A 26,597-nucleotide genomic window follows, 5' to 3' on the forward strand; every position below is an offset into this window, starting at 1 on the left:
TTACGACAAGCCGTGACATTTAGACATATTAATAACCAAATACCGTATTGGGTGAACTGAACCAAAGATGTGAGCTATAATTAAGCAGATTAAAGGAAACTGGTTTGGGTTGCAGCAGCTATCCATCAATACATTTGTATGAATGGCAACTAGTTTTGCAGGGGTGATTTATTAAACTGGGTTGCACCAATATTGAATTATCGAATCACTGAGTTTAAAACAACACTATTTTATTATTTTACCTTTAAAAGCAGCTTTAAAATTTGTTCGATGGTACACTGACTTGGAGTAGGGAGAATTGTGCAGCTTTCATTCTCACTCTTCACCCTCTTGCATTGTGTAACTTTGGTGAGTAGGTACAATCTCATGGTCAAGAGTAATGCTGAATTATAGATCAGTCAAAAAGATGAAAAAACAGCATTGATCTCCAAACTTTCAGACAGGAAACACTTTGAATATGAAAAAATCCAAACAGAGTTTTATATAATTATTACAGCGACCGATTCTGGTTCAGGAAGCAGGGGGTCATGGGTAACATCCACCATTCTCTTGTGTTTTGGTTAGATTGGTGGTACTGCACAGTCAGTTCCAGTCAAAAGATTGATCATTTTTTTCTCAAAATGGAAACCATGTTATCGCTTTGACACTGAGACCAGCAGGATTCATCACAACATGGGGCTGCAGAGGTAAGAGTTTCTCAGTATAAGTTACATAGTATTGATTTAAAGTCTGTGATGTGCAATATAGCAGCTAAAGGAATTCAGTTTTCAGAATTTAGCATTCATCTTATGTACCCAGCTGCAAACATCAAAGTGTGAATTTTCCACAAGCTCCAATTGATGCCTCTGATTGGCTCCTTTGTTGCCCTAGCAACAGCAGCTGATGCTCAAGCTTGGTATAGAGCTGCATGAACCCAAAACAGTGGCGCTAAAATCTTAAACCTACAGAATGAGTTGGTCATTTGTTTAAACAAAAGCCATTTGAAAGGAACATTTGTTGATAATGTGTATGAATGAAATAACGTTTTAGTTTGGAAAGCACCAGCTGAGAGCACACAAGGTGGGAAACAAATAAAAATCATGCACATTCTAAAAGCTGTCCAGAAACTGAGGGGTCCCCACACCTCCCAACTGACAGCCGGCCCACCCAGCCCTGGCTGACATGACAGGGTCTCTTGTATCAAAGTTACACTTCTTGTGCAATTGACCATCCTCTTCAATCTCCTGTCCTCTACTGAAACTACATGCCGTGATGAGAAGAGTGCCCCACTGCTCGAATTTAGGTGGCGAAGATTAATTATACTTGTCCAAATTTCATTCCCCTCTCAACAGGAAGTGATGAGTCTAATGACTTATATCAAATTATGTCATGAGTAATAAAATAAGAGTCCTTGAGGGATGTCAGATCACCAACGGTGGCCTTTCCTTCATCGAAACTATCTCAATGACACTCAGCAAGCAGATTTTGTTCATAAAAGTTAATTAGGGAAGTTCTTAAAATTTGAACCTTTGTATCTCACGAAACATTTAATAAATGTATATAAATATATTTATTACATTTAATAAATAGTTAATAAACATTTCAAAATCTAGCATGGTATTTTAGACTTTTCAAAGACTTGACTTCTAGAGAATCTGTTGAATCATTTAGGACAAAGAGGGACATTAGGAGGTCTTACTCTTCCTCTGTCCTCCTACGATGCAGGGCTTGTTGATGTCAATACAGGGCGTCTCCACACAGTTCTCCAGACGCCCACTGGGACCGCAGCTGCACACTTCGTAGCACCCAGCAGGACCAGTGCGAGTCGGCACCTGGATACGAGAATCCAGCGGCACAAGAAACTCAGAGGCTTCACCTAGTTTACAGCCTGAGAACACACACACACACACACACACACACACACACACACACACACACACACACACACACACACACACACAAACAAAATTACTGCAATGCACAGTTTAACGCAGTAAAGTTGCTGATCTGTAGCAATGGTTGGTACTACCTGGAACACAGAGGTATGGCTGACAGTTGAGTTCATCAAGGCAACCCTTCCTGTTGACCTGGCACAAGTGGTTGCTGGGACAGGGGTTGGGGTTGCATGGATGGACAACCTCCTCAACAATACTGTCGCCAAGGGGACTGGGGGCTGGAAAAAGTGTTTGGGTTGGTGGGTTCGGAAAGGGAAAATGGGATTCAACATGATTGGACAGTATGTACTGTCTTTAAATTGTTTTATTTTGTATTAATCAACCTTAATATGTAACGTGCCTTGAGCGCCTCATAAGGGTAATTGTAGACTCTAATTTAAACATAGGTGTGAATGTGAGAGTGAATGATTGTTGATGATTGAATGTGTGCCCTGTCCACGGTGTAACCCCGCCTCTCGCCCCATCTCAGCTGGGATTGGCTTCAGTCCCCCAGCGGCCCTAAAAATAAAGCTTTAGCGAATGGACGAATGCTCTGGCACTATACAAATACATTCTATTGAATTGAAATTAACAGCCCAATTAGCAGGAAAGTAATGTAATGTAGAATGGAATAGATTATGTTGTTATTCAATATAACAAGATAAAACGAACTAATTGGCCCCTGAGTTTTTCAGCAGAGTTGTGGACTCACATCAGAGTTGAGTCATGAGTCTGATGACTTGAAACTTGACCTACCAAATACAAAAATATTTGCTCCTCTACTTAGATGTAAACACCAGTGACTTGAGATAACTTGACATCTCCAACACTGATAGTTGTATAGAGGGGACTATAGCTGTACTGGCAGCCCTGTGTGGATTCAGTGGTGCTTTGAGCTAACTTATGTGTTTATTTCTGAATGTCAGCATGCTAACATGCTGAATTAAGATTGTGAACATACTGCTTAAATCAGAATGGTTTCCTTTTGATTGTGTGCTTGTTAACATGCTGATGTTGAGGCTGATGGAAATGTTAATAGTTGCTGCTTTATTATTATTGATTTTGCAAATGTCACATTTCAACCTGAGGAGACCGTGAATGTCAGAATCAAATTGTAAATGCAATCCTTTAGATGTTCAGATATTTCACTATCTATATTGACCTCATGATGGCACATCACATGATGGTGGTGAAACAATCCTTGTCAGGTGGCCAGAATCACAATTAAAAGGCTATGATAATGTTTTATCATGTGTCTGCTGAATGTACATATTGTTATTTTTTTGTAAAATAATCCCGAAACAGCTTTTTAAGATAAGGTGTTGTGTCTGTCAGCTTCTCAGCTTCTATGTTCCACTGCCCTCTAGTGGCCGCATATCAATTTACTTGCAGATCAGGCTGAATGAGCATGAGCCAAGGACTAAGAGTAGAATGGATAAAGAAGCGCAAATAGAAATGTTTTAATGCCTAGTTAATAAATATTGCTGATTTACACTGTGAGACTCACAGACATTCCAGATCTGAAAAACATGTCCTGCACTGTGGGGACTCACTGAGGTATCTGTGGAGGGGGATGCAGCGTTCAGGGTCGTCAATGGGTGACAGCAGTTCGCAGATCCTCTCTGGTGTTTGTCCTTCATGGAAACGTTTCCTGTCCCCACACTGGGTCAGGATGTCCACACAGTCTGAACTGAGGACAGTTCAAAGTGAACAGAACATAAGAACAGAGTGAACCTGAACGTACAGTATAATAGTGATTAACATACCGTGTCCTTTTATGATAAGTTACGGTTTGTAAAGTAGACTGGGTGCAAAAGAAAGAGGCTCTCCCAACACACACACCTTGGTTATATGTGTGATGGTGTAATGTCATTCAAGACAAGTGGAAGATTAAAACCTGAGAGGAAGGCTGTGTCTGACAAATGACTAAACAAGACATATATACACCGTAGCCTAAGGGGTGAAGCAAACTCACACCCACACACACCTATGCGCACACACACCCAAACACACACACATGCTCACACTCCAGGCAGGACAGAGCAGGTCCTGAAAGTAGGGTAAATGAAAGACAGATAAATTCATGCCCTCATCTATTTTAGTTTACATGACTTTATACTGTGCAGTGATGTGATGAACAAAATAATGACAGAGCAAAGGCAATTTTGAACCTGTTACTAAGTAAACATGAGTAATTAAAGACAAATATAAAGCACAGCTGAGACAGAGAGGACAAGTAATAAGAGTTTTAAAAAAACAGATTCACAATAATTACTTAGAATTTATTATTATTATTAGAAGTTTTGCTGCTGCCAGTAAGAGGCTCATGTTTTGACATAGAAATAAAAGACTGTTCCTAATATAAGCCATAGGTCTAGTTCTCTCTGCCACTTAGGTAAATGAAGGCCCTGGCCACTTGAGAGTTTTTGTTATATGAACAATAATGAGCGGCTGGCTGATTAACCAGAGGGTCGCTGGTTCGAGCCCCAATCAGTGTCCTTGGGCAAGAAACTGAACCGCACCGTGGTGCTGTATGAATGTGTGTTTGAATGGGTGAATGTTGTAGTGTACAGCATGTTGAGTGGTTGATGAGACTCAAAAGGCTCCTTATAAATACAGCCCTTTTAAATGGTTTTGTATTTATATAGAGCTTTTCTACTCTTGATGACCACTCAAAGCTCTTTACAGTACAGTTTTACATTCACCCATTCACACACACATTCATACACTGTTGTTGTTATATGAGGGGCAATTCGGGTTCAGCATCTTGTTCGAGGACACTTCGGCATGCAGATGGGGAAGACTGGGGATCGAACTGCCGACCTTCAGGTTGGAGGACGACCGCTCTACCCCTAAGCCACAGTCACTTTACTGTCTGCATCCATTAAAGTAAAGTGCTGAATGCATGTTGAATTGGAGTAGACCTACTTGCAAATGACACTCCCTCTGAACTTGCTGTGGCAGGGTTTGATCTGCAGGGAACAGGCTACGGCCTTCCACATGTCCGGGAGACACTTCCTGATGTCCAGCACGGGGATGTTCATGAACGGCATCTTGATCGTTCCATTGGACCACAGCTTGATGTCGTTCATGGCGCCCTGGTCTGACTGGACATTACAGCTGCGGAACAGCTCTGTCGGCCTGCAGACAGAGACACAGAGAGTTATGTTTACAAGAGCTGAAGAGGTGAAATTTAGATTTGTTTTTACTTTAAAAGTAAAAAATAAAAAATAAACAAGATAGGGATTATGGAGAGGTGTGCGCTGAGGAAAAGAAAACACAAGCTTAGTATCTCAACACTTGCAACTGGCTTTTGTCAGAACAAAGTATGCTGTCAGCTGTAGCCTTGTAGCCATGCAGAGGGAGCTCAAGTCCCTCTGGATAATGTGAGGGTTGTTTTCCTCTTCCACTGCATCAGGAAGTGCCTTTCATGTCTGATTGGTGGGTTTGGTCTTAAATGAGTCAGCTAATTGGTGGTTTACAGGGAGAAGGTTCCAGGCAGAAGTTCTGGGTGTGGTTCCATCATTCCATTTGCTCCTTATGAGTGGCTACTTTGTTTATCTTCTTGCGACTCTCTCTCTGTGTGTGTGTGTGTGTGTGTGCGTGTGTGTGTGTGAGAGAGACAGACAGACAGACAGACAGACAGACCCTGGATCCTTAACTTTATTCAACCCCAAATTGGTAAATGTTTTCCTCTCAAACAACAACTAAATTGGAGCTATCAGCTGATTCTTCTTATTCAGAGCAGCTCCCTAAGGATATGTCCTGTGTTGAGTAATGGAGAATTGCATTCAAGGAAGTTAAACCAGGAAAGAGAAATATAGTCTACTCTTCACGGTTGTGAGGATACTGTGAGATTCTGATTGGAAGAGGCTATGATAGAAGGCTCTCTGCGCAACCTGCATTTGACAATTCCAAAAAAAGTATATTCTCCTTTGGCTTTAGTTTGTTTCAAGCATCGAAAAATTCTTAACATAACATAACACTGTTTGAGATCATTTTCATTGTGACTACTGATACTGTCTAAATGTACAACTGTGGAGAAATGCAGATGAGGGCCCCACTTTATGAGCTCCTTTCATTGAGGCAGCCCATTGGGACACAGCTACAGAGATGTAGAGAGACTATACCTTCAATGCTCTGTAAAAAAACATTGCAATGTCGCATTATCACCATTTGGGACAGATGGGCTCAATGTGAATTCAATAAAAAACTAATGAAACATCTAATTTATGAGAACGTGAGTGAGTTACTTGGAGGTTTGTGTCAACCAAACCATTTAGGAGACAAAACTCTTAATCCAGACTGGCATGATAGAATTGTGTCTTATATTAAGGTTCAAGAGCTTGTCTTTGGTGCACCCGCAAAAAAATAGACAGACACACATACACAAACATGTCTTAGCCACATGCACTTCACCCTGAAGAACCACCTCCTGGCCACTGTTTGTATTCCATGCTGCTCAAGGCTACACATCGCAGCGTTTGAACCCCTCAGGGGAGGAGGAAGCCATACAAGGATCTTCTGGAGCCCATCAAAGGAAACTCGGAGAAAGTTTGACGCAGTTTGTTTGCTTGAACCTCAAGTCCCACAATGCCACAGCATGGGATCCATGCCATCATGATCCAAAACCACAATTTGTCGTATGCTCGTCTTTGTGAAAAACAACACGAATGTAAAAAGCTTCAAATTACCTTTGATCAAAGCATTGAAATATTTAAAGAGCATTATCATTGCATGTGCAGTATGGTGAGATATTGTCTAAATCATGTATTTATCTCCATGACAAACAAATATCAGTACTTTTTACACAGTGGGTTGGTCGGTCCGATACATTTGAAGTTGATTTGTTTATATTTAAGTGTAAACCTCATTAAAGTGTTTGTTTTATGTCTGAATATTGTCTTAAAAATCTCTGCTCCAGTTGAACCTCTCCTGAGAAAAAACAACCATTCAGATCCAACCATTCTGACCTGGGATTTTAGAACACGCTGTAAGCATTTGCAGTTGCCTCGCTCACCAGGTAATCAGCAGACTGCTGTGTGTATGTGTGAAGTGTACTTGAGTTGGTTTTGTGTATTACTGTGACTTCCCGGCGAAGCCTTTGAAGCCGTTCCATTTGGCCTTTGGCCCCATCTGTAGACAGTGTAAAACATGCTGTGGTCCTGATAACTTCACAGTCACTCTGGGTTCAATATAAATCTGTCTTTTGTTTTTGCAGTGTTTCTTTGTTTTGTTTCTGTTGCATTTGCAAAGTATGGTTAAAATGGTTAAAATATAAATAAATATAAAATACTAAAATGACAAACAAATTGATACAATTTGTGCATCTTAAATATTGTATGTGTGTTGAGCTGAGAGCATTTGAAATTTCAGTATCAAGTCTGAATTCCGTAACCTTGTAAGAGCTGCAGTTGAAAAGTTGGTTTATACTGAAGATTTAAAATTAAATGAATGTAAGTTATTCTGTGAAAGAAGCAAATGAGTGATATTTGGAAGTTGAAATGCCAGTTGAGCTGTAAAGGGAAGTGGCACAGTTAGTGTTTGTCAGAATGTGAGCAAGGAAGCTGAAATGTCAGTTGAATTGTTGAATTGTCAGCTAAAGGCTAGAGCTCACCTGAAGTGCGATTTGAAATTCAGCAAAGTAAAGTAGCTCACTTGACATTTGGAGTTATTTCTACTTACAAAAAAAACCACATTGACAATGCAACTGTTATTCTCTGCTAGAACAAAGAGTTAATCTGCTCTTCATTTACTGAATTAAAATGCAGCTGTAATATATAACAAACGAAAGACGTCTGGCCTTATGGACAATGTAATCAGAGGGTGTATAAAAACGGTTTATGCATCTCCACTTCCTTCCACTATCCTGAATTAAATGAAAATAACCTGCATGTAAAACATTTCAAGCCAGACTCTGTATCGTAGGCACCCGGGAGGCAGAGCAGCAATCGAGAGAGGCCACTAGCAGCTGTGATTGTAATAGTAGTCTTAACTGTCTGTTATGACGTATAATTCAGTTAAAAAAACAAATTAAAACCAAACTTAACAAAAAAATTTGAAGAACTGTGTTATAACAACTACCTAAAATGTGATTGGTGAAGGAGGCGGGATTTATGACTATTACTGGAGGCAGCCACCAGGTGGCAATCAAGACATTTTGGCTTCACATTTGGGAGGCAGTACAGTCGTCCATCTTTACTTATGGTCTCTTGTTTAACCATGGTGAATGGCAGTAGTCTGACCTGTTGTTGAAGTTGGTGCAGTAGGAGAGGTCCTTGCAGCCCAGCTGGCAGGGTTCTCGGACATCAGCCAGGCAGTTGATGAGCTCTGTCTCCACTGGGTTGTATTCACAGAGCTGGTCGAAGTCCTGCCACGTTTGGCTGCCCCAGTTAGTGCTGATCTCCTGACACATGTCCCTGTCAGAGCAGAGACAAAAAATCAGAAAAACAAACTAATTTCACTCCGTCTTAGAATATATGGGATCCATCTAGTGGACGTTGTGCTTTGCAATACCTGCAGAGTGAGGTGTTGGCCTTGGAGCAGCAGTGCAGTTTGGCACAGTCCATTTTGGCAGGATGGGGGGTCTCTTCTTCAGGTGGGGGAGGAGGGTTAGCGCTGCCCAGAAAGCATTGCCACATGGGTTCCTGAGGGAGGGGCTGGGAGCCACACTGATCGATCAAACCCTCCATGATCTCATGCTCTGTGCTCATTGTGCGAAGGATCTTCCGGCAGGCGACCTGGCAGTGGGTAGCCTCTGCCCGGTCACAGCAGTACAGACCTGGATATGAAGGATGGATGGACTGCTGGAAAATGTACTGTAACATGGTGGAATATACAGTAGCTACTTCAAGTGTCTATACTTCTTTCCAAACTTTGCTTTTAAGGATGCAGGCTCAGCCTTACCTTTGCTGAGGTAGGGAAACTATTTTAACTTGTTTGGCCATTTCTATTAGAAATTCATGTTTTTTCCTGTAAATAACAATTATCTTGTTTCCTAAGTAGCATCTTCATGCTAAAAGCTGAGGTCCTACTGTCTTTCCTAGTTAAGTGAAGCATGAAAGATGGATACAATTAGGGATGGATTGAGAGAACATAATATCAAAAAGAAAGAAATATTGAGCATTAATAGATCACTCCACTGTTTAAGGGCTTTTGATAATAGCACATGAACTGGGATTTATATTCCTGACATCCTGATTTTGTGAAACACTACAACTAATCAATTTTATCAGAAATTAATCAAAGGCCTCAGCAGACTGACTTAGTTGTACCAAGATACCTTCCAAAGTTTTTAGTGCCTTTTGTATTTTTTGTTCCCAATTACATTCATTGGAAGCATGATGGCAGGGGATGTTTTAATGGTGAGTATGAGCAGGAAGAATGATTACAGCAAACATAAACTGTTTTGATGTTCATGGGCACCTAACTATTGTTTTACTACAGGCCTCAAGTCCAATAGGAATTGGCTGCACAAAAAAAAGTGTTTTGGAATATTTTGTGGAGAAGAACTTGGGTAGGAAAGATTTCAGAGGTGTCTGTGGATATCAAAGACAACATTTCCCTGTGACTCTTGGTCTTGTAACTTTTCTGTGGGGGGGGCAGGATACAGACTTTTCACAGCACCGCTTTCATCTCCACAGGGGGTGTCTATGATTTTTGGTGGAGTACACCTTTAGGAGAATTTCCACCAGCTACTGCCGACATATAAAATACATCGGCTGTTGAGAGTTGATTCTAATACTGATGTAGAAAGGAATACCCAGTGTAGTGAGCACACAAACTTACTGTCTATGGGGCTGCGTATGGGGTAGGACTTGGTGAAGTTGTTGACACAGCTGAGCAGCTCAGGGTTGTGACTCTGACAATACTCTTTGACAGCATTGATCTGAGACACAGTGGGTGTTGAGTCGGTCCTGAAGATGGCTTGGCAGTACTCCCTACAGGTGGTGTGACGCCCTGCGTAGCTGCAGCATGTAGAGCCCACTGAAGGGTAGCACACGTACACACACTGCATTACATTCATTTTTTTTATCAATGACTGTATGTTGAATTCAGTGCTCAGACCCTCGAGCAGATAAACACTCATTACAATGCATTATTCTGGCTGATGCATTCTGCCAGATAAATGACATGGCCCTGCTATGTGTGTGCATGTTGTGTTCTTACAATGTGTGTGACAGTGCAGGAATGAGACAGAGAGAAAGGAGCAGAGAAAGAATACAAACAAGCCAATCAATTGGTCTAAAAACATGGCGATGAGCCGCAGAGGTTTATTTATTTGTTGGCTGGAGGGAGAGATGAGGTCTGTGAATTTGTTTAATTCTTCTCTCTTCAGCTTGTGTATATGAGTAACAACTTACTTTCATTTTTGGTGATGCAGCTGTAGAGGGAATTCTAGAACAAGAAAAGAAAAACTGAGGTTAAATTGGACTCTGCTATTCAGCGAACTTCTTTAAAAAAAAAAAAAAAGTTCACGCACTATCTCTCTGTTTCCTAGCAATTTTGAATGCTTAAGGAGACTATATGAAAGGCTGTAGAGAGTGATGAGCAAATCCAACGAAGAGAGATTTTTTGTTAGATTTCCTGATAAGATAATGACCGGGCCATACTGGATGCAAGAATTGCACGTGTTCATTGTGGGACCTCTTGCTTTTCAGTTCAGTGCTAATGTTATTAGGCATATCTCCTGAATGTGAGCCTAGTTACTCTTTTACAGAGTCGGGGTCTCGTCTATTTTGACTATGTCACAAACATAAATATTCCTGTACCCGTTTCAAAGTAAAGCTTTCTAGCGTTTCTGTTGACTGAATCCATTAATTTGTTTATGGTTATAATTATTGCAGGATCGAAAGATGCGCCGCTTCATACTTTAGAGTCCTGTTGAGTATACAGTAGTGGTACTAGTAGTAGTAGTAGTAGTAGTAGTAGGGTTAGGAGTAGTAGTAGTAGTAGTAGTAGTAGTAATATTAGTACTGGTAGTTCCACTAGTGATGTGAAAATACAGGTATTAGGAATGGTGTTTTTATCGCTTCTTTACTTGAATTGGTTAGATAAGAATATTAAACATCTTTTAGGTTAACCTGCATATACTGAACTGGTTTTACATCTCTGAAACTGCTGGACTTACCTCTGAGATCTTTTTGCAAACTTTTGTTATGTCATTTTTAGATGTTGCCTATAAGGAAACAGACAAGAAAATCAAAGCAGGTTAAACTCTTGCTTGAATGCAAAGTAGAAAACACAGAATAGATGGACAGAACCGGAGCATGAATCAATAAAACTGTTAAGAGAGTGATTCTCACAAAGAATGTTGGACATGTTCTATTTAGACTTTCTCACCTGTCTGCATTCCCTGCGACACTCAGCTGAGATAGCCAGCTCACAGCATCCCAGCCCCACCCAGCCATCGGATTTCCTGGATACTCCTGGAGACAAATCAAACACCAAAGACTCAGCCATGAGTGATAAAAATTCATTTTAGATAGATATTTATCTTACACACTGTTATTTATTGGGCCTTTATTTCCCTTTATTAGCAGCATGATGCTACAGTTATTCACTGCCAATATGGTGTGTGTTTATTTCAGGGAATGTGCATATTAGGGCTTAAGTACCTAAATACTAAATATGCTCAAACAGTTGTGTAACTTCTTACTAACACACATCTTTTCATATGAAAAAATGCATATTTTATTAATATACTGCATTGGCTTGGCATAATTGCTCAATTGCGCCCCCTAACAGTTAGAAAAATCTGACCCCCTTGCTTTATCTTTCCCCTGAATGTATGAAATTCAGGAGACTCATCTATTGAAGTCTGTTGGAGTCTCTTGGAGTCATACCCTGAACCCAACAGGATTTCCACCATTCTTGGCATATTTAGCAATTTCCATATACCTTGTACTTACAAAATAGTCTGTGGATCATTAATCATTTTCAAATCCTGTCAGTCTGATTTTAAGAGAATAATTATGTTAAATTGCAAATGTTTTTAGTTTCTGTTGAATTGCAGGTCTGTATAACTGAGCTGTACATTTTCAAATCTGTAACAAACGTCACATGTGGGATGGGAGTCTTTGCCTTAATACATCTTTATGACAATATAGATTCACGGTCACAGTGCCACCAAGTGGTGATAGGAAATTACTGCTTTTACACTTTGACATTCTACCCCAAGCTGGTTGAACATAGCCACTTGGAATTTGGTCAGAAAAGCCTGAAGACCTTTATTGTGAATATTTTGAGTTTTCACCAAAAGGTGTCATGACAGCATGGTGAATATCAATCAATCAGCATGAACATTTTCAGTACTTTTACTAGACTCCACACAATCAGATCCTACCCAAATTTGATATGCCGATACTGGTCTCGTATCAGCCTACAAAAATCAAGTATTGCATCAAGGTATAACATTTGAAAAAACATTAAACAAAGGATTCTGGTACAGTGTTTGAGCTCCACTACAATGATCCTTCACATGAGTGAAGTCAGTCCATTGAAACAGTCCTGTCAGAAGGAGCAGCAGCGGCAGTTGGCCACAGATCATCTGCTGCCCTGGCACTCTCCCTCTCCATCCAGATGGACGGACGACAGACACGTATTTTAATTAGAAATTAACTAATTTGTCTTAATGGACATTTTTTAATTACCAGCCACAGCAGTTTGTCCCATATGGTGGGGTGTGTGTGTGTGTGTGTCCTGGAGACACCCACAGTACAGGGAACTGCTACCAGACTGCCAGAGACAGCCTGTGGAGAAATATGTCACTGTGATAGCATCACAACCACGCATGATGCAGTCAGGAGTGTGTATTTAAGCTCAATAGGAAAGCCTTAAAACTTAACAGTACATACCAGGCAGGAAGTTTAGCACCTTAACACCCCAGTATATTTAGAGTTCCAACAGGGTGCACTGTATTTTGTAAAAGTAGTTGAAAGGCATTCAGTGAAATGAAGGACTCATTCATTGATGCTGGTGCGTTGGGAAGAAGTGGTTACAGGATCAGAGTAAAGCCCTAAAAGGGGCTGGAATGCAGTTAACATCAGAGAATCGATGATATCTCACAGCCTGCGAATCTGAGGGAGGTGTTTTCCTTAACGGCTTCAATCTTTCCCTGAGTCCTAAGGCTGTCAGGACATCAGTATTTAGTGGTACGAAAGGTAAGAATAAAAAAACCTACCAGTCTGGAGGCATTTAGGCTTCCGACAGGTCGATTTTATCCATGGCAGCAGAGGCGGCAGGATTTTGAACTTTGAAGCCACTGGCTGCTTTCCACTCTGCGATGCTGGGTCGGCTTTCCTCACAGACTTAACAGCTTCACTTGTACCATTTCTTGTCATGCAACCAGATACACCCAGTAGAGACAGATCAAGCTGTATGTCATGTGTCATGTCGTTACTAGATTAAAGGGGCTTCCTTTTTGAGGAAGCCCCTTTTATGAATATCGTATGAGAGTCATGTTTCTGGTAAGACAATGGTCCAATATTGAGTTTTAGTTCTGTTCAGGCCTCCATCGCCTGAGGAAAACATTGCATGTGGCTCTTTTGCTGTTAATGCTTCACTGTGCTTCACAGCCAGTCTCTGACAGTGACTGTCTGCTGTTTGATGCCTAGCAGGTAGTTGACAGTCGGTTTAGCTGAAACAGCCCTTTCCATCAGCTGTTGCAGCCTCTTAAACCAAAAATAATTTCAAAAAGTTGAAATTTTCTCTCGAGGGGAACTGCATTGTTTCTGAGCTGATTTATCTGTGGATTTACACATTACACGCAACACATTTGATACACTGAATGTCAAGATGTAGAAGGGGGTCTTAAATTATATTTTAAGATTATGAATTTTTTCTTATTTTGGTTGTAATGTTTTAGGTTTTTTTTACCTGGAAGAGTCGAGTTGATGCACATCCACAGTTCATTCTAAAAGGCAAAGGAGAGGAAAGGGTTAATGTCATACAATATATCCCGACTTAAATCTTTTAAAACGTTTATCCATTTAATATTACTGTACAAAAAGTTACTCTGAGCAGTGCTGCACAGTTACATTGCACAAGAGGAGGAGGGTAACTTTGCTTTTCCATCTACTATTTGACAGAATCCAGATATCGGTCCCAATCTCAAGTCTTAAGGATCAATTTCCAATTTGAATCCAAATCCAAATGAATTGATGAAGAGTGTATTAAAAGAGGCATTTTGATGTGAAACCCACAGGTCACAGCCATGTTTTGGATGTTTATTCTTTGATAAAATACATCAATTTTAACAGTCACAGATTATTCACTCAGCATGTGGATATTTAAAATTGAGTCTGTTTTCAGGCTCAGTGAAGATAAGCTGTGATGGTAAAGTACAATAGCATAATTACTTGTATTACTGTGAAAAGTAATATTTACAGTTGGATAAAAATGACAATCATGCTTACCAGAACGTTTTAATGTCTGAATGTCAGACAAACATTATTTATATTTATTAACACGTTTTTCCGTCTCCTCTGTATAATGGACAGATTTATACTGATGGGACGGCAAAACGCAGAAGGACAGAAAACATTATGGCGGAAGGAAAAATGTAGCTCTCTGTGCTGGTATGCTTCTAAAGGACAGTCATTTGTTTAAACCTAATACGTCACTGTTAACACTCCCCCGTGTTTCTTGGCTAGGGAACAAAGGTTCCCGTCAGCAGGCGTCAGAAGGCATCAGCCTCATTTATAGGCCAGACTGAGAAGTAACAGTGACTTTACATGAACCATAGACATGATTTGTGAGGAAGCAGGGACCAATAACGCAAAAACACGCCAGGAAGAATAATGCTGCGCTTTAGACAAGCCAAAGCCGAAAACCATGTCTGTCCAAGGAGCCAGGGCCTTTGTGCGCACGGCTCATACAAATCTCACAATATATTTTATTTTTTTCTTCTGTAACAGACCAACGCTAAACCAACCTTAAGCTTTTAACCTCACCTCATAATCTTCCTCGGAGGATGCTCAATTGGTTTAAGTCAAAAAAGCATAAAGCCCAAACACCAGTGTTTTAATGATAACTTCCAACACTCCTGTCATTCTCTGATACCTTGTGTATTCATCGATCTCTATGGCCTTGTGTTTTCTCCCTTGGTTTTTGACACTGGTCTATTCCCGGGTCTATTGGACTATTGTGACTTTGCCTTTTTGAACTCTACTCTCTGCTTCCTCTGTGTGTATGTTCCAGTTCCTCACAGATTTCTTCCAAAAACCTATATTTGTGAATCAAGAAATTTAATAAGAAAAACATCCAAGTAGAATCATCCTCAGGAATGACAAGTTAATCTTTTCATGAGACATTTTAGTTTCAACAAATAGCTTCGGAAATTGGCAATTAACAACTCCACGGGTGAATGAATAGAGAGATTCCAAAACAACAATTAAAAACAGGCCTATGTGACTACATGTATGTGTATGTGCTTTCAGTGCTTTTGAATCAGTTCAGCTAAATAAGAACAGGACACATGTTTTAATGATAGAAAACACTTAAGTCCAATTACTGGTGTGGTTCTAATAGACTGCTGGAGAGAGATGAGACAAGAAAGGGGCTAGCCTCTCTGCTTTGTAATTAGCTATGGTGGGAGGAAAGGGGATTGTGCCTGTGTGTGTGTGTGTGTGTGTGTGTGTGTGTGTGTGTGTGTGTGTGTGTGTGTGTGTGTGTGTGTGTGTGTGTGTGTGTGTGTGTGTGTTTGTGTGTGTGTGTGCGTGTGCGTGTGTGTGTGGCTTAACCAGGTGCTGCTATATTCTGCTAACCATAACCACCAACCCACTTCCTGTTTAAATCCGAGAGAGTTGAAACTAAATTTGTCTTAACGTTGACCAAGAGTTAATCACAGGCATCACAACAAGACGTCAGAACATTACATGTGCTCTTAGTTCAATCAAGATTACATAACAATTAAAACCATAAATAAACACACTGTCATGACTCATTCAAAGGGTTTCAGCAAGATCTACCACATCCAGAAGGGGATCAAACATTTTCATTCAGCCAATGGATTTGGATTTGCACCAAATCACAGCAGTTTCCTAAACATGCCAGATTCTATAAATCAAGATCTTCACAATCAATTAAAATGTTGAGAAACGTGAAAAAAATTTATATAAAAAAAAAATGGATTTCCTTAGTGGAGGTTATGACTTACATGGAGCTCTTCCTACTTGAAGAAAGGAGGCGATATTTGTCCAAAAGCACTGGTCATTTTCCAGTAAACTGCATTTCATTATCAGATTGTTTGCTGAAGATGTTCAGTGATCACTTTTATCAGCATGAACAGTCCACATGTGATTTTAAATGTGCTCACGAAACAGAGGTGGAAACCATGTAAACATTTTACTTTCTGTAATTTGGTTTTTTTTCCGTTTCAAATAATCTCTGAGGCTGCAGTTGCAGGATGCATATAAAGGATTTTCCCCTTACCTCTGTCAAGGAGGAAATGTTTAAATTTGTGTTTAAATTTCCCTTTCTTTCAGCATTTCTCATAGAATTATTTCAACATTCATTTATTTTGTGTTCTTTTATTTTTGCTTGTGTTTGATTGTTTGTCGCTTATTGTGAATGTTTCTTGTTCTCAGACCTCTCTTGGTAACGAGATCTTGATCTCAATGTGACAGGCTGATTAAATGGATTATATTTAAAAACAAAATTGGGCTTTAAATAGCCCTGCGTACAGCTGTACAATGCAGCAACAGAAACACCAATTAAGATATCTTTTATGTTAATAAAAGAAGCGTACAATTTGTTTTTGGTTCAATATGAGACAGTGGCAGGATAAATCAGAAAATGTTTAGCCACAACATTCCATATAAGTAATGCTAAACTGCTTTGACATAGTGAGAATCAGTCTTGGTGGAGGAATGAACTCTGCTACACAAACATTATTTTGCTCATGAACTGGTGTTATATGTCAGTTTTTCTTTCTGTCAATAATACTGATAAAACAGGAACACAATTTTACAGAATTCAAAATTAAGTCTATATTGCTTGTTTTTGTCCCACAGTATAATATTCAAATTCTACTGACATTCAACGGTTAACTGAAAACCAACGATAAAGCAGCCTGAGAGAGAAACTGTAACTTTCTTGACAATATACAAAAGAGCAGCTAAGATTCATCCATTGGGACCTGGATATGATGCAATACCACACAACTGTGAGTTCCAGGTCAGGATGTTTCACCTCGCTGCATATGATGGTTACACCCACACCTGCTCAATATGTATAAAAATACCTGCAGTGCACAGACAGAAGACTCACCATAGACTCTGGACAGTAACTGGGTAACCTTTGAAGGAGGTGCTTCAGACGAGACTCACTCTTTATCGTGGCGAGCTGCAGGACAGAAACAGAATAAAAATAGAACATTTTAAATCCACATGCTATATGAAAGCAGAAGACTGTTGTATTTCCATCTATTAATTACAAAGGCAGGAGCTCATTTTGTTCCATCATGCAGTTAATATATTTCTGTTAATTTATTTCAAGCTATCAACACACTTCAGTTTTTGGTGGATTTTTTGGAGGAATCAGGTAAGGGCAGGAATCCTTTGTAACAGTATTCTAAAACAGCTGATTCACACGCCTGAGTGGGTGAAATTATTCAGTTATTCAACAAACCAGTTTTTCTTGCCGACATCACTTTGACATTGGAATTTACTGTGCGAAAAACACATCCAGAACCGGGTTCCGCCTTCTCTTTTATTGAGTCTGATCAGATTCAGCAGACACGGTATATCATGTTCACTTTGACCAACGAAAACAGTAAAAATGTGACAGTTGCACTTTTAGCCTCATATTGTATTATTTTCCAGCACAGCGGTGTTCAGGCCATGGGAAAGGGTTGGATAATGTAGTATGATCCAACACTTACACAAGATACGCTCACTTAGACACACCCACTAGTCTGTGGTGTGCATCCACACACACACAGACACACACACACACACACACACACAAAGACAGACAGACAGGACGAGAGCCTGGGAGAGTGCAGCCACTGCCAACATTCTCAGGCTGAAATCTGACGTTGTGAAAATCCAAACAAGTGAGATTTACAGCTTATCTCAGTCAGAATGATAGGAGGACTGGTTGTTTTAGTGGATCCTCACTTTTCTTACACAACTCTTAGACGTAAACAGGGGCTCAAAAAAGTACAAACAATTCCAAAGATGTTCTGATGATCTGGCATCACTATAGAGACTATAAAAGAAATAAAATCTTACGCCAAACAACAAACATGAGCCATGTTTTGACCAAATGTACCTAGAACTTTTGGCCTTCCAATTTTCTTCAGGAAACTAAAGTTGTCTTTCGACCTTAGGACTTTCCCCAGGAGCTAGGAACCTTTGCATTTCCACTACAGGGACCAGGAACTTAAAGTTTCAAGGCAATCCTTTTACCCCATAAAAAGTCCCTACTCAGGAAGTAATACAGGAACCTTAGGGGAGAGGCTTGCAGCACTGAGGATACCTGATTGGTCGAGTTTTTTATTTATATTTCAGCAGGTCAATCGCTATTGCTTAAAAAATTCTGCCTTTCAGGTGTTTTTAATATGTTTTGCTATTATGCTCATTTCTCTTCTAATCAACAGCAGTAAGAGACATCTCCTCCTTAGCCATTTTCAGACATGTCCTATGGGTGGAATCCGAAAAATTGACCACAGAGTTTACCCAGAGTTCACCTTTCACACATGCACAACGCAGCGGGAGGTTTTCTGCACGGACGCGTTCACAAGAGCAACAAATCCTCCACATTATTCAGGTGAGAGGTGACGTATCAACACCGCTGCGTAGATCACATGATGTTGTTTACAGCACCCAATCACTGTCGTCAGCTCTTATCACTGAAACTCTCTTTACATTTATCGGTGTCTTCTATGTGTGTGTCACTGTCACTGCATTTTTACCAGAAAATGTTTTTTTTCTTTTAGTTTTTTAATTTTTGCACCTGTCGCGTGTTAGAAGCATTGACCCCCCCCCCCTCGAGGATCGACTTCTCCTGGGTTTATATATACTTTAGAAACTGTGGAGCGTCTCACTCGGACATTTGCATTCACACATGAACCTCCTCCAGAGAAAATATGGAGGAACCTCGGACCCCAGTGGTTGTCTCATGTTTATGATTCTACTGCTGCTTTATTTACTTTGCACCATCATTATAGTGTATTCTCCTTCATTATAGCAGTCTGGTGGACCAGGGTGGAATAGCTTGTTGTAGCTGCTGCAGCTAATTTGTCTAGTCCCATCTGGTTTTGAGACCACATTGGAAAATACAGGCACACAATGGTCTGTTGAAACTTTTTAGATCCTTGAAGAAAGTTCCTTGGACTATTGATGATGTCAGTTGAAGCTGTTTTAGCTGGGGTACTCTAAAGCAGTGGCCGAGGTTTGCCTGTAATGTTTGGTGAAGCCCAGAGGATTCCTTAGCGCCCGATTGTAATTAGGAGTCAAAAATGCTTTTGGAAAGCAGTAGCAATGTGATTCTTTGTGAAATATATTTTTGGACTATGGTGACGTGCATTATTTGTGTATCATTATCTCTAGTATCCATGATGACAAACCCTTGCATACATTCCCATAGTTGAGCATTAAGTAGCATAGGAGAGCAATCCAGACTTGGAGTTAGTGGAGAACAAACCAGAGCTAAAAGAGAGAATATTTCATCAGAGAAACGAATGATAGCGCTGCTCTGTGTCAAACGGATACGTTTATAAAAGGAACATTTTGCCTTATCCACTAACTCTGTGAACATATAACACTGGGAAAATTTGTTTCTATTTCACATTTTTTAACCTTATATGCTACTTGTTGTAAATGGAGAAGTTAATCTGTGTACATCTTTCACTTTCATTAAGAGGTTCGGTTTGTGCTCCACTGTCCATTTGGAGAACTTTAATTCCCTTTAGGCCAGGCAGCAGGTGCTCATGATGTGGATTTAATCAAGTGTTCTTGGACAGTTCTTTGATTGAGCAAATTAAATCAATGGAATGCAGTGCAGATGACAAGAACTTGACCGGTTCTTTTTCATATGCCCCTACACACCCTCTGAACTGACAGAAAAACACCAATAAAAGCAGCAATGGTTTGCTGGCAGATAATCAAAGGAGTCTCCCAATGCAACAGAACAACTCTGAAGGCCAATTAGCCCTGTGGGCCATTTGTGAGACTCTCTTTTTTGTCTGTATGAAAGGTGAATAAGTGCTGGCTGGCAGACTGACGGGCTCTTTCTACAGCGGTGGGCTCATCAAACACTGCATGCAGAAGAAAAACGCTTCAGTGCAACAAGGACCTCCAATCATTTACCGCCAAGACCAGAGAGTCAGCAAATTCTTGTTCCAACAGGCGTCACTAGCAGCTTATTCCACCGGTTTCTACTCTTTGTTTGTTGGTTCGTCACTTAGTAGAATTAACATGTGGTGTTTACTAGAAATGGAATCCCAAAGACCTTTGGCTCCAAAGAATAATACATGGTCATAGTCAGAACAGTTTACAGTTCACATTTACAACAATCTTTTTATAGTTTCGATCCTCTTTCTTATCATCTTTCTTATCAGTAATTTATTATGCTCATTTAGAATGTGGTTGTATTATAAAATATCATACAAGTTCAATACATTAAATGCGGAAGGAATGCATAAAACATAACAGATATTAAGGTTAATTGATATTCAATTAACATGTTTATGCCCCATAATGACCTAAATTAGGCAAAGTTTTTAGGAAATCCTTCACATGCTTAGATTTGAAAAAGATTAACTTCATTAAACGTTATATAAGATGTACCAGAGCAGCAGTATGAAAAAAGGTTAACTGGGATACATTCATTTAATCAGTATTCTTTGAGCTGATTACAACTGGGGCTTTTAAAGGAACCACTCATTTTCTGGGTGTAACCAGGTACAAATTAGAGATCAAATTGGGCTGGTGATTACAACTTGTGCCTGACACCCACCCCCTAATCACCCACCCACACACTCAGGACCTCAACCACAACCTCTGAAGGGTGTTTTGAGGCCATCACACTTCTAAAGCCCATTTTTCCTCTCTTTTTTCCCCCCAGCACTTTCTTTCTTTTGAGATGTCCGTCCCATTTCTCCTCTACTTTATTTTCATCGTCATCCGTCATTTCATGTCCTTTTTCTATCCCTGGTCTGTCTTTCTTCGGCTGGCAAAATGATGATGTCAACCAATAAGAGTACAATAAGTTCTGTCCAATGACACTCCTCACCCCTCACTCCCCCACCCCCACCGCACTTCAAAAGCAGGAATGAGGTTTGAACTCTGCCTGTTGGCTGCTTCCAGAGAAAAGCATCTTTCACGTCTTTGTCTCCAGAGGACATGATGGGGGAGTGAGAGAGAGAGAGAGAGAGAGAGAGAGAGAGAGAGAGAGAGAGAGAGAGAGAGAGAGAGAGAGAGAGAGAGAGAGAGAGAGAGAGAGAGATAGAGATCACCTGCTCTCAACAGGGTGAGGAAAAACTTCTCTGCACTTCAAAGAACCAAGACACAAAAAACTTTGCACCACTCTTCTTCAAAAACCTCTATTCATGAGCCGACTATAATGGGCTGAGGAGTGGGCTTGTGTGTGTGTGTGTGTGTGTGTGTGTGTGTGTGTGTGTGTGTGTGTGTGTGTGTGTGTGTGTGTGTGTGTGTGTGTGTGTGTGTCTGTTCATACCTGGTCACAAGCTTCTTTGCAAGACGAGAACTCAGCTGCATGATTGCAACAGGCAGGATCTGCAGACAAATACACATTATTTAGCATCATCATCATTTGTGAAGACAAAGATTTTAAGTTTACCTTGAGGATGGTACAATACATGGGTTCGGGAGCTTATTTCAGTAAAATGAACATGAATAAATACATTTCGTGCCAACTGAATACTGACGTTTCGTGAGAAGCTACAAGTGGAAACTCTGGAGCTAGCTAACATTCTAGCATTAAAAAATGTATACAATTAGTTAACGATTTTATCATTTTTTATTTTATATACTTATACATCTTAGTTTAGAGATAGAACAGAAATTAGGTTTAATATTGATGACATTATCATTTTGTTTAATTTTACTAATTCAAGCCCACATTAAGTTCCATGTTAGCATATTTCTGTTGGTATTTTATTTTGGTTTGCCCTGACCACTGAAAAGACAGTATCCTGATGATGTTAGCAGCTTCCATTTACTATACTGACAAATTAAATACTTTCAAATTAACTTACAATTCAATGGGAGAAAAGCAATGATATTATTCTTGTCCACTCCCTGCCTAAGATACAGATGTGCGGCTAGAGGTTTATTCACACACAAAAAAAGTGTTAACTATCACAGCACTGTAACCCCCCACTGAAACATAATATATTTCCTCGGTATGAATAAGAAATTAGCTTAGTCTCCACTCCACAAGGGTTTTGACAAGTTGAACTAGAATCTGAGATCCTCCTTCTCCAAACCCTGATGGTTGTGGGATGAAGCTTGGTACTGTGGCAAAGATACAGGCCCCATATTTATCACGTAGGTAAATAATGTCCTCTTGTGTGAACAGGAGTAACACACATATACACGTACACACAGGAGATGTTGGCTGGCAGCAGGGTTCCAGGGTTTTCCAGTAAGTGACTTGGCTCAGTTTGCAGTGAGCAAACTGCTCCCACCTCCTCATGCATGGACTCACAAACAACACTCTCACACTGTGATGCTGAGCTGGACTGAAATTCAGCTGCTCAGGTGAACTGCCACCGTCTGTGTCTGTAGGAGCCGTATTTAAGTTTATATATATTCATGTTATTTATTGTTCTTTTTTATTCTCCGTTTGTGAGCATGCAAACTCCTCCCTCCTGAGAGAAGTTTAGGAAGCATGTTGCATGACCGCTATGGTGGGTACAGCGAAAACCATCATTGATCTCAGCCTTAACCTTGTTCTCATCATCATCTCGATAACAGACTACCGACTGCTCATCATAGAAATAGGGGGTTACAGAACAAACCCATTCTTAATATTTTGCCACTAAAAGGACAGTTCACTAAGAAATATGAGAAAATGTACAAGTCCTATAAAGCAAACTCAATTTAAGTTGTATGAAGACCTAGCAGGAAGTCATCTAATGCAGATTTCAGTTTGAATTGGACACTATGTTTGACTTCCACTTTACTTCCCTGACCAGTGGGCCTGTAGAAAGCAAAGCTGTTTTAAAAATGTGCACCACCACCGTGACTTCTGCGAATAGAGTGTGACTGATTGAAAAAACTGTTTTGACAAACCTGACAGATCAGTCACCCTGCTGAGATCTCGGCAGGGTCAAGTTACTCCAAATCTTTTTGATCACTTATAAATTGTTTAAGTTCAGCCAATGACATAGTGACGGTGTTGGCACTGACATATCTCAGAGGTGCAAATAACAAATCCATGTGTTGTTTTGTTCAGTTCCGTTCAAACAGGCAGAGTATAGCTGAATAAATCATTGTTTGTATGGACTGATGTCAGACACTGCAGTGGTTTGATTAAGGATCAGTTTGTCTAAATATTTATATTCCTATTGCTAAAATACTATCAGATATTTTTTTGAAAGAGAGTTAATTGCTGAGTGAGGATTAAAGGGTCTTACTTTTTTCTTTTAAAAGGAGGAAAAGAGGGAAACTAATTCAAAACAGCACAGGAGTCAGGTGATAGCAAGACATAAGGATGACAAATCGCTTGGTCTGTGTTGAAGATGGTTAAGCCATGGTCTAAATCCATACTACAACTCACCCTCAACAAAGAAGTGGACCCCCCCCCCCAATAGCCTCAAACCACATTGCACTGTTTGATTTCAGTGAGGGACATCTATTGTGTTCTCAAACTCTCTGCCATTGTTTCCCGTCTCTGTCGCTCTAATTTAAAAGCAGTAGAGGTGATCTTTGTAACAATTAGATATTCAAACAGCATTGTCTCAGAATGCACTAATGTAAAGCTGATGGGTAAAAGTTCTACTCTTCATAATCATTTCACAATATATTCAAAATACAACCAGCTGAAGGAGTTTGCAATTGGGCCTTAATTTCTGCTGGATCCCCTATCCTTATTTGGAGCTCTCTCTACAACCACTGCTGGCAGGCATTATGAGACTTTTAAGAAAGGCCATGTACTTGACAGGCCTGACGCAGGCGGATGAAATCCATAACACCCGCTTATCAGTATGTTCACGTGCGTGAGGAAGTGAGACTACTTTCAGTCTGCGTGAGTGTGAGTGTGTGGGTGTCTGGATTCCATCTCTAAGTCTGTTACACTCATCTTAGCTTCTCTGAAAAAGAGCAGGCTTTCACTGGGTGTATGTGATGTGCATGAGTAAGTAAATAATGAGTAAAACTGAACTGACTACACAGTTGTGACTCTATAGGTCACTGGGTTTATTTTGCAGGACGATTCTCCGTTCCTCTCAGTCTCAGAATGTCTAAAGTTTTTTGGCAACATTTGCTTTTTTAAGTTAGTGTGAAAGCTCTAATTCATTGTTTTTGTGGCCACTTGGGGGCAGATGTTTCAGAGTTGTGTTTGTGTTAGTGTTCAACTGATGAATATTCACTCTCCTTTCAGCTTCGTTTTGACTCGACCAACTCCAGGGGAAAATATCTGTCTCTCAGGAAGCCTGCTGCTTGCAGTTGTCACATTTCAAAATGTCAAGCGACTCATTTATAAGAAAAGATAAACTATAAGAAATAATAAGAAATAGTGTAAACAGAATTTATAGTGTAAGAGTATGTACAATGAACAGATGCATGAGCAACTAAATTGCATAGACAGGAAATGAATATTGTACAGTTAGAAAAGTTAAATCTGAGTCTAAAGTGCCGTTTAGACTTGGTGTGTGTGGTCTACTGGGAGCAGAGCTGCAGCAGTTGTATGGCACAATGCAAGGTTAACGGGGCAGAAATAGGTTAAGCTGACAGTGAACCTTTATAGTGCCCTCTTTTAGAGCACAAGGCAAATCATTTCAAATGCTCTGCTGCACTTGTAACACTAAATTCTGAATTCAGGCCTGTCACAAAAGGTTGAATGTTCCCATTTGGAACAAAAAGCGACAGCCCTGGTGCTGGGCAGGGAGCGTTCTGTGTTTTCATCCAAGCTTTTGTCACAGAAAACTGCTGCTGGCAATAGAGAGTTGAGTTTGAAATCCAAAGACGAGTTGTTTATGTGCTGAAACTAAACTTCAGATCTATACGTTTCCAGTTTCCAGGAGTCCAAAATGCTAGTCACTGGCTGCATGATTTACACGTCTGTTTGAACAATTTTGTCCTTGAGCTCAGAGTCGTGCTGAAAATCCAGGTTTTCTTAACTTATCTTGCAGAGCTATGTTCTATGTGGCCAGAATGAACTGAGAACAAAGGAGCTCCCACCCTCTCTCTCACAATCACACACACACACACAGCAGCTTTTTCAAACAATGGCAGGTGACATAATAATGTGAGTAAAGGGGAGGGATGATGGAGACCATTCAGTCATGTACAGTATGAGGCCCCTGGCTGGCTGCTAATGAGTGCTGGCCCCATTCTGGCTCAACGGGAACAAGCGCTCCTCCTCTGCTACACTGTTACATTCAGAGGCACTGGCATGAAGTAGTCCCCTGCATTTTTGCACTTGATTCAGCCACATTACACTTTACTGTCTCTTATACTACAGCCTGGATGTCAGGTATCTGTACTTGAGAGTATTACGCTGCAGTTTTAGTATCTACATTTGGAATGAAGTGAACTGAATGAAGAGCATTATAGTTCAACTTCTTTTAGAGAATAAAATGGTTTATGACAACATGTGTCTTTAATACTTTGGGTTATTTCAGTTCTATCAGAAACATAATGTGTGTTTCCAAAGCTAATAGTTCAGATCTGGGACATCTTTAGGCCTGACGTTACACATTTAAATTTGGGAATCTATTACTTTGGATATTTGTCACATGATGTTCAAATCAGTGTTACTTCCACATTGACAAAACTAGACAGAGTGCTGTGTGAATCTCTGACTTGTTCACACACTATCACTACTCTAGCTCTCCTTTGCTTGCTGAAGATCTAGGCTGGTTGATCTTTGTGTATCACATCTTGAGGTGCCCCTTAAGTCTCAAAAAGTGACAGTTGTTGTGATAACGCAGGTTCATAGAAAACCTCCCACCCTTTCAGATGAGATCATGGTTGTGATGAAAAAGTTACATTGCGTTTTTTGGTAAATGTCATATGATCTGCCTTTTTCTAAATCAGGGGCCAGAAAGGGGCCACATTAGAAACAGAGGGGTCAATTACATGTCCAACATCTGTGCACATTTAAGTCATTCCTTAGCTCTATAGCTTTGAGCAAAGCCACACATCATTGACTATATTCAAAAAACTGTTCCTAATTCAGGCACATAAAAAGCCTAAAACATCTTAAAGAATTGTAATATTTATTGTTCTTATTATTGGTTTTGTTAGTAAGTGACTAATACAACAAATATTACTGGGAGGACCGGGGAATTTAGGGGCCAATTAGATTTCAACTTGGGCCAGTGCCCCCTGGCTCCTGACCCTGGATCCACCCCTGAGGCCAACCCTTTCAACTTGAATTAATTAAGGATAATAATTCATATTTATACAATATTTTAAGTTTTTATTCTGTGTCAGTTTAATGCACAACACATTGTGTGCTGCTTTTTGTAGTGATACTGTTTTTGTTTTG

The 26,597-nt window shown here is 40.1% G+C and overlaps 1 protein-coding gene across 1 annotated transcript in view; it reads right to left on the bottom strand.

Annotated features, from left to right (window-relative positions):
* Nucleotides 1-26,597, bottom strand: part of reck (reversion-inducing-cysteine-rich protein with kazal motifs) — a 69,704-nt gene that overhangs the window by 26,152 nt on the left and 16,955 nt on the right. Inside the window, exons 2-14 of the mRNA XM_061093563.1 lie at nucleotides 21,597-21,655; nucleotides 17,184-17,258; nucleotides 13,791-13,827; nucleotides 11,256-11,341; nucleotides 11,044-11,091; nucleotides 10,277-10,310; nucleotides 9,702-9,899; nucleotides 8,430-8,694; nucleotides 8,159-8,332; nucleotides 4,842-5,054; nucleotides 3,467-3,603; nucleotides 2,009-2,152; nucleotides 1,679-1,867 (exon numbers count right to left, since the gene is read on the bottom strand). Of these exons, the coding sequence (XP_060949546.1) occupies nucleotides 1,679-1,867; nucleotides 2,009-2,152; nucleotides 3,467-3,603; nucleotides 4,842-5,054; nucleotides 8,159-8,332; nucleotides 8,430-8,694; nucleotides 9,702-9,899; nucleotides 10,277-10,310; nucleotides 11,044-11,091; nucleotides 11,256-11,341; nucleotides 13,791-13,827; nucleotides 17,184-17,258; nucleotides 21,597-21,655 (1,659 nt within the window). The remainder of the gene's footprint in view (nucleotides 1-1,678; nucleotides 1,868-2,008; nucleotides 2,153-3,466; nucleotides 3,604-4,841; nucleotides 5,055-8,158; nucleotides 8,333-8,429; nucleotides 8,695-9,701; nucleotides 9,900-10,276; nucleotides 10,311-11,043; nucleotides 11,092-11,255; nucleotides 11,342-13,790; nucleotides 13,828-17,183; nucleotides 17,259-21,596; nucleotides 21,656-26,597) is intronic.

This window comes from Limanda limanda, chromosome 20 (genome assembly GCF_963576545.1).
Source record: "Limanda limanda chromosome 20, fLimLim1.1, whole genome shotgun sequence".
Taxonomy (NCBI): Eukaryota; Metazoa; Chordata; class Actinopteri; order Pleuronectiformes; family Pleuronectidae; genus Limanda; species Limanda limanda.